Source organism: Cryptomeria japonica, chromosome 7 (assembly GCF_030272615.1).
Source record: "Cryptomeria japonica chromosome 7, Sugi_1.0, whole genome shotgun sequence".
In the NCBI taxonomy this organism is placed as follows: domain Eukaryota; kingdom Viridiplantae; phylum Streptophyta; class Pinopsida; order Cupressales; family Cupressaceae; genus Cryptomeria; species Cryptomeria japonica.
In genome coordinates this window covers 713,025,907-713,033,117 of record NC_081411.1, presented here as the reverse complement: position 1 = coordinate 713,033,117, position 7,211 = coordinate 713,025,907, and the positions used below count along the sequence as shown (strand labels likewise).

Here is a 7,211-nt window from a genome sequence, read left to right as displayed (position 1 = left end):
ATGACCTAACTATTTTTTCTAAAAGAGTTGAATACCATTGCATGCATTTTGAAAATGTATTCATTAAGGTAACATAATATGAGATTTCACTAAATCCTAAGATTGTGATTTTGTAGTGACTAAGAGAAAGTTGCTTGGTCACATTGTATCCATGAAAGGACTTAGGATTTGAAGGTTAACTTTGTTCAGATAATAAATCCTATCTTTAGGATGCTAAAAAAAGGAGCCAAACTGGATTTGATAGTTAACGCTATAGATGCATTTACTGCAATCAAAAGGGAAATCAAGGAGGCCCATGTGCTCAAGTACCCTATGTTTGGTAAGCCTTTCAAATTTTCTCATTTGCATCTTTTCATACAACTGTTGTTATCATGTTACCAAAGAATGGCGAAGGAAATGAGAAACCTATTCATTTCTTTAGCAAATTACTTCAAGTAGTTGACTTGAAATATGATATTACAAAGAATAAAACTTTTGCATTAGCAAAGGTAGTAAAGGTTTTTAGGCCTTATTTGGAAGGTTCAAAAATATTTGCATTTGTCCCAAATGGAGTAGTTAAAGACATCCTTGTCTAGTTGAATGGTTGAATGGTTTGGGATATTGAGAGGGGGGTGAATCCGTGTTCTCACAACAATAAAAACTTTCCACTGATTTTAAACTTAGTAATTAATATCATCAACATGAGTCAACAAATGCAAAATAAATGGAAAACATAATCACAAGATAGACACCTGATTTTATACATGGAAAACCCAAATGGGAAAAACCACAGAGAGGATTAAATATCAAGATAATATAACTAGTTATATGGTGTTTACAATAAGGAGAATAAAAAACCTACAATAACACCTCCCCTGAAGCGTAGCTTAGGTGGGTAAAAATATAGGTTTCAAAAAATGAGGCTACGTTAGGTACCCATGTACATAGATATCCCCCAAAAAGAAGAAGCTCCCCATAACAGGAATAGCCCCCCCTTAAATAGAGAGAGAAATAATGAAGGACTCAGACTTCCCTCCTAAAGTGGACACATTTTGCATCCCAAGCAAAAATCACAAGGGAGTGAGGGTTTCAGAAGATTCTGATGGCAGAGATGATGAAGAAAATGATGTTGATGATGGTTGGATCATTTTCCTCAGGCTCGTCTTTGATGTTGGGTTGCACTCTCCAGTTTGTTTGTTCTATGGTTGGAGTGTTTGGGTGGGGGTGCCTTGGGCTACGACTTAAAAGAATATTGTTGGAGAAGGGTTGTAGGAGTTTCTGATGGGGTTGAGGGTTGTGGGGTATGTGTTAAGGTCTTCTCCTTTCCCTTTCTCTACTCCATTTTTTTCTTCATTGGTGGGGGCTATCTTGCCTATTCCCCTTCTTTGTTCAGTGTGGTTGCTCTTTCCTCAACTGGGGCTTCTTTTGGAGGCTCTCCTTTTGTAGAGACACCCTTATTTGGCCTTATTTTCTTGCATATGTTTCCTTTGGTTCATGGGAAGAGTGGGTGGGTTGTGTTTGGGGTTTCTTTTTTTGCTTTTGTCATCATTTTGGGAGATATTTTTTGAGGATTCTAGGCCTAATGTGCTCCGTGGGGGATGGTAACCTTTTCTCTGATATGGGTTATCCTCCTTATCTTTCTTTTTTGGAGCCCTTTCTTGTGGTACCCTGGGTGTTGTTTGGTGCACCCTTTCTATGGGTGGTTTGGAATATTTCTATCCCTATTGGCCCTAGGGTTGGCTTCTCTTTTTTTCTTTGGCTTTTTCCTTAGCATCTTTGGTTTTCTCTAGATTTTCCTATAGATGTGGCCCTATCTTCTTTATAAGTGAAGATGGATGGTGTTGGAGATGACCTATCTTTTATTGAGGTAAAGGTGGATGTTACGATTGAGAGCGAGAAATATTGCTGGGAATTCGATGATGTGTTGTCTCTTTACTATTTAGGATTGAAAACTAGTCTTCATGCTAATTTCCTTCCTTATTCTCCTATTGACGTGGAGAGGATGGAGGGTGTGATTTTCTCAATGCTATTCTTCCTCAAGTTTAATTCTAAGGGAGCCTTGTTTAAACCATATGTCCATATGTCCCGAATTGTGCTTTTAGAAGAGATGTTGTTTTCTAGGCCTTGATAGGTTGTGGGAGACTTCCGAAAACCACTCTCGAGGTTGAGGGAGCTTGGAAAAACTTATGTTTTTTGTTTCTTTCAAGGATTGGCTGGATGATAGCAGTTTTCAAGGGCCCAGTTTGGTTAGTGTTTGTTTTTTGTTAGGTTTAGGCTTCATGGATTTTTGTGGCCCATAGTTTTTTTAACAAGTAATGAGAGCCTGGGAAAACCCTTCTTGTTGGTTGAGGGTGTGTAAAATCACCTTGTTCTTGGTTTGTTAAGGTCTATTGTTTGATGACTTAGATCCTCTACTTGGGCCAGCCTATTTTGTAATGTTTCAATCTTGAAGTTTGGCTTATGTTTGATTGGTTGTGGTTGCACTGTATTGTTTTTTATGCTTTGTGCAGTCTTTGAGTTTTGGGTTCTAGATGCCCATAACTCCAAAAGCTTCCAAGTCCTTTCTAAAACCTATTGTTTGCTACTGGTTAGTCTAGTCCATTAATTGATGGCAGTTCTTGAATTGTGAGGGTATTGGGGCCCCTTCAAAACCTGTTTTATCCTAATAAAAAACTATAATATTATAATTTTAGCCCTTTTCTTTTAGAAGTTATAATTTTAAAGATATTATAGTAATGAAAAAAAATTGAATTCATTTGAACAATCACACTATTTAATTTTTCTTTCTACTAAAATTCAAATATGAACATTCTCCTAACAATAGAACTAAAATGTTAGCCATTCTACTACATGTGCACCTTGGCTAAACACTTGAATAAACTCATGCCTAATGAAATTTCACTTCTAGCCCTTAAAATAGTAGGGGGTTAGTTGCCCAAAGCAAGGGGAGGGGATTGGGAGGCAGCCTTAGATAGTTTTTGACTCATACTCAGTCCTCAATTAACTTCAACATTATCAAAAACACAAAGATACAATATATATCACAAATCAAATATTTACACTAGAAACTGCTTCATGTTTCAAATACTCTTGTTGACAAAAGAGTTTTATAATCTCCATCATGTTTATCAATATTGACAATCACAAACTATTATTAATACGAAAATCAATATTATCAACATTAAAAAAAAACTACATAAAACAAAGAGAAGACCTTTCCTATTATATTTTCAGAATTAATCATCAATCGTGATTGTTCTGTTATATTTTTGATATACATACACTTGCCCCATACCAAGCAAAAATCCTAGTACATTAGGAACCTGCAAACACAAAAGAAAAATTACAATGTTAAACATTAATCATTAAAATTATTGATAAAAAAAACTCCAAAAACATTTTTAAAGTGATAAATTGAAGCTTTCACTTTAATTTTAAACAATTTGAAAATAGTATGGCAAGATTTGAACCTACATTGACCACTTATTAAAAAAAAAAATTCAACAAATCCTTATAATAATAAGGTTTATTGAAAATATTACATTAAGAATAAGTTTGGAACCTACACCCACCTGCTTATCAAAGAAATCTACCAGTCTTTACAACTATAACAGACTATACAGAATAAAGTTTTATTCACTTTTAAGATGTCTCGTAAAGCAAAATGCTAGATTTTGAGATCTATAGGAGTTTCGCAGACTATAACCACGATTCCACTTCTCACTACCGTGACTGGGGTGGAAGCAGCGCCATTTAAATGTAAACCAATGTGCTAGGCTAATGTAAGTTATGCAGTGGAATTGAAGTAGTATTTGAAAAAGTAATAAATATTCTAAAATACATAAATAACATCTATCTCACAACTATTTGCCATCATGTGCGACAGTTGTCATCTTCTGGGCATATATTTCTTCTATAATTATGAATTGTTTGTACACCGAACAATAATATTTGATTAATACTTTTAATTTCCAATTAAAATCATATTCCAGTATTTCAATTCAGGCAAGCAAACAACACTACGATGAGAAATGTGAGTTCAGTACTTTACATGCAGCTCTAGTCACATGGCAAGGCATAAACTAATTCTAACAGAATTGATGTCTCTGCATGCTGGGGTTCGAAAATAAAATAGGTCATGGTTACTGTATTAAACAAGAATGATATTTAAGCCCTACCTTTCTTGTCCAAAGATAGAAAATTACGACAAAGAAAATAGAGCAAGATACAAGACAACTTTGAGATACACGGCTATGCATGTTTGCCTGTGACTTTCTAATGTAACTTCAGGGCTTAAAAATGTTAAAAGAGTAAACAACAGTTCTAAGTGAGATCAGGGTTTTCCATGTTTTGTGGATGAAGCAGCAGTATGCATGCCCTACTTCCTGTCACATTGGATTCCCCTTGTGTGCGTCACTATAAATTGCTTATAACACTGGAAAATATTTTTCTAAGTTGTGAGCCCTACTTCATATTTCAAGTACAATCACTTAACTGGATCCGGAATTAGGGCAAGCAAATGAGATCAAAAGAGAATGCATAGCCACATACTATCAACGACAACAGTCATCTACTGAATTGAAGCTTAAAATGGTCCTAGCAGTGTGATTTCTTTCCTCTTATTATATTTTAACTTTACAATATTCAAATATGCAACCTCATCTATCAACTTGTAACACAAATTGCAAACTTATTCTACAAGATAGGCAACTTAGTGAAAGGAAATTTTCATTCACTTTTGAATCACAACATACAAGTTTAGAACATCTATTGAAAATATAAAATTGCAAACTTATTCTACAACATACACAATGTAGTGAAGGAAATTTTTCATTGACTTTTGAATCACTACACATTTAGAACATCTATTGAAAGTATAAAATTTATGGTTGAGGTTTACTACTTACAAAAACATAAATTGATATATTTTATGGTTGAGGTTTACTACTTACAAAAACATATAGGTCAAAACCCATAAGTGCATAGACTGTCCAAACGAAAGCATTAACCAACCCCGCAATAGACAAGGGAAGTGTCATGTGCTCGACGCTCCCTGTTTCAATCACTTTCTTCTGTTCAACCGAAAGCCCATTCGCTTTTCTTAATGATGTATATAAAAAAAATGAAACGCAATTCAAATTCAATCAATGATGTTATCTAGAGGTGAGGGATCTTTAAAGAAGTTACCATGCCGAAAACTGGGGCTGCATACATGCCAATGCAGGTGAACGCAGCTATAACTCCGACAAATGACGATCTTCTCTCAGCGCTGTGGTATTCTGTTAATGTCACTACAACTAACACCACAAACGAAACAACCACCGCCCCTAGTGCTTTAAGCATATTACGCTGTTAAATACAAATGCAAATTATCAAAGATTAGTGTTCACTTCAAGTATTGTTAGTACACAAATGCAAATTATTGTTAGTATTGTCAGTACGAAATGTAGAAGTAAATCAATTGGAGCGCAACTCAATTACCCTTTTATTTGGAACCGAATAGATGAGAAACACCAAAAAGTAAATCAATTGGAGCGCAACTCCGACGGCATTAATAATCATGACAAGATAGCTCTTAGGATGAACTGGGGGAGCTCCATAGAACACCCAAAGGAGACAGTTTGCAATTGTGGCTAGGTATGGCACCCAGCTGCTAGACTCCTCCGTGGACTTTGATCTACACACCCCGAAAACTTTCTTCCTAAACCAAAAACAGTGACTAATTAAACATCAAATGAACCACTAAATGACAGGCGGGAAACATAGGGAGAAAAAGAAAGAAGCAGCATACAGTGGAGAAAGGAAAAGAAACAAAGAGGTCGCATTTCCTGCAGAGATGGAAAGGCGGCAGCACCATTAAAACGCATATTAAAGTTATTGACCCAAAAAAATACAAATACTAATATATCTATCGTGATTCGTGATGATTACCAAGGATGCCGAGAATTGTACGTATTGTATCTCGCCACGCCATGAGCACAAGATTCCGAAAGAATCGCAAAGATTTTTAAATCTTGACTTTCAAATAAAACTTGAGAATGCAAATATTTCCCCAAAGAAGAAGAAACGGTGCTCGTCAAGAATCGAAGAAGCAGAAGATTTTTAAAATTTGCAATGCAAATAAAATTTGAGACAAGAAGATTTTTAAATTTTGCAATGCAAAAGAATCGCAAAGATTTTTGAACTTGATACTGTAAATAAAATATGAGACTGAAAGTTTTTGCAAATATTTACCGAGAAGCAAGAAGCGGCGCTCCTCAAAATCGAATGAGACAATATGAGACTGAAAATATTTACCGAGAAACAAGAAGCGGCAAAATTTGACACTCAAATCGCTCCTCTTTTGTTTCACTTTACAAATTTCAGGTACGAATTGTATCTGGTCACGCCATAAGCTTGCGAAAAAATCGCAGGAGGTTTTTCTATAAAAATATGAAAAATTTGAGCCTGCAAATATCGCCGGAGAAACGTTGATCCTCTTTTGTTTCGCGTTACAAATTTCAGGTTAGAGATGAGTGCTTTTCATTAGACCTAAAATCTTAAATTCTGTATAATTTTATGTCTTCGCTGGAAAATGGCGGGCATTCTTGTAGCGGAGTATTCTGTTGTTACATTGAGAAGAGAGTCTGTTATGACTAGCACTGTCGCTTAAACATCACACACTAAGCTCACAGAGCTTAGGTAGTTGGGCCCACAGCAAGTACCTTTCACGCTTTTCCTTTGCAATTTCCGTTTTCCGTTCCATTAAATTTAAAACGGTTCTCTTTACTGTTGTTTGATTGTTAAGATAGGGATTGTGGTTTGGTTGTTGTAGGGATTGTCTTTTGGTTGCTGTGTGTGTTGTTAATGCTCTCTCTCAGGCTGCTTGTGTATTCGGGGTCATGCTCTAGAGCCCCCAAGTTTTGGCTGTTTTTTTATCAAAAACAATTTAGTTAATCTAATGTTTTCATGTTTAATATATTTATCAAAAATTTATAATATATTTATTATTAAATTACTCTTTTAATTTATTGATATTAAAAATTTTAATATATCTAACACCTTACATAAAATAAAAGGAGAGATGGTAATATTACTCCAATGCATATGCATTACTATCCCAATAGTTGTACACATAAGAATAATATTTTTACACTATGATAACACTAGTTGTTTAAGTGAGTATCTTATTTTATAAATGACACATATATAGTGGATAGCTATGATATTTTATTTGAAAAAAAAATGATCTA

General features: G+C 35.0%; 1 protein-coding gene across 2 annotated transcripts; it reads right to left on the bottom strand.

Moving 5' to 3' along the window:
* Positions 1–3,072: 3,072 nt before the first annotated feature.
* LOC131040286 (bidirectional sugar transporter SWEET4-like) lies at positions 3,073–6,852 on the bottom strand. Of its 2 annotated transcripts, none has more exons than XM_059209183.1 (7): positions 6,214–6,852; positions 5,911–6,010; positions 5,771–5,807; positions 5,461–5,680; positions 5,167–5,328; positions 4,932–5,051; positions 3,073–3,302 (listed from the first exon to the last, which is right to left on the bottom strand). In XM_059209183.1, exons 2-7 carry the CDS (start codon positions 5,951–5,953, stop codon positions 3,216–3,218), a joined length of 669 nt encoding a protein of 222 aa, XP_059065166.1. In that variant the 5' UTR covers positions 5,954–6,010; positions 6,214–6,852; the 3' UTR covers positions 3,073–3,215. The 2 variants fall into 2 exon arrangements, with proteins under 2 accessions (XP_059065166.1, XP_059065167.1); XM_059209184.1 differs by having other exon boundaries at positions 6,277–6,852.
* Between the last annotated feature and the right edge of the window lie 359 nt (positions 6,853–7,211).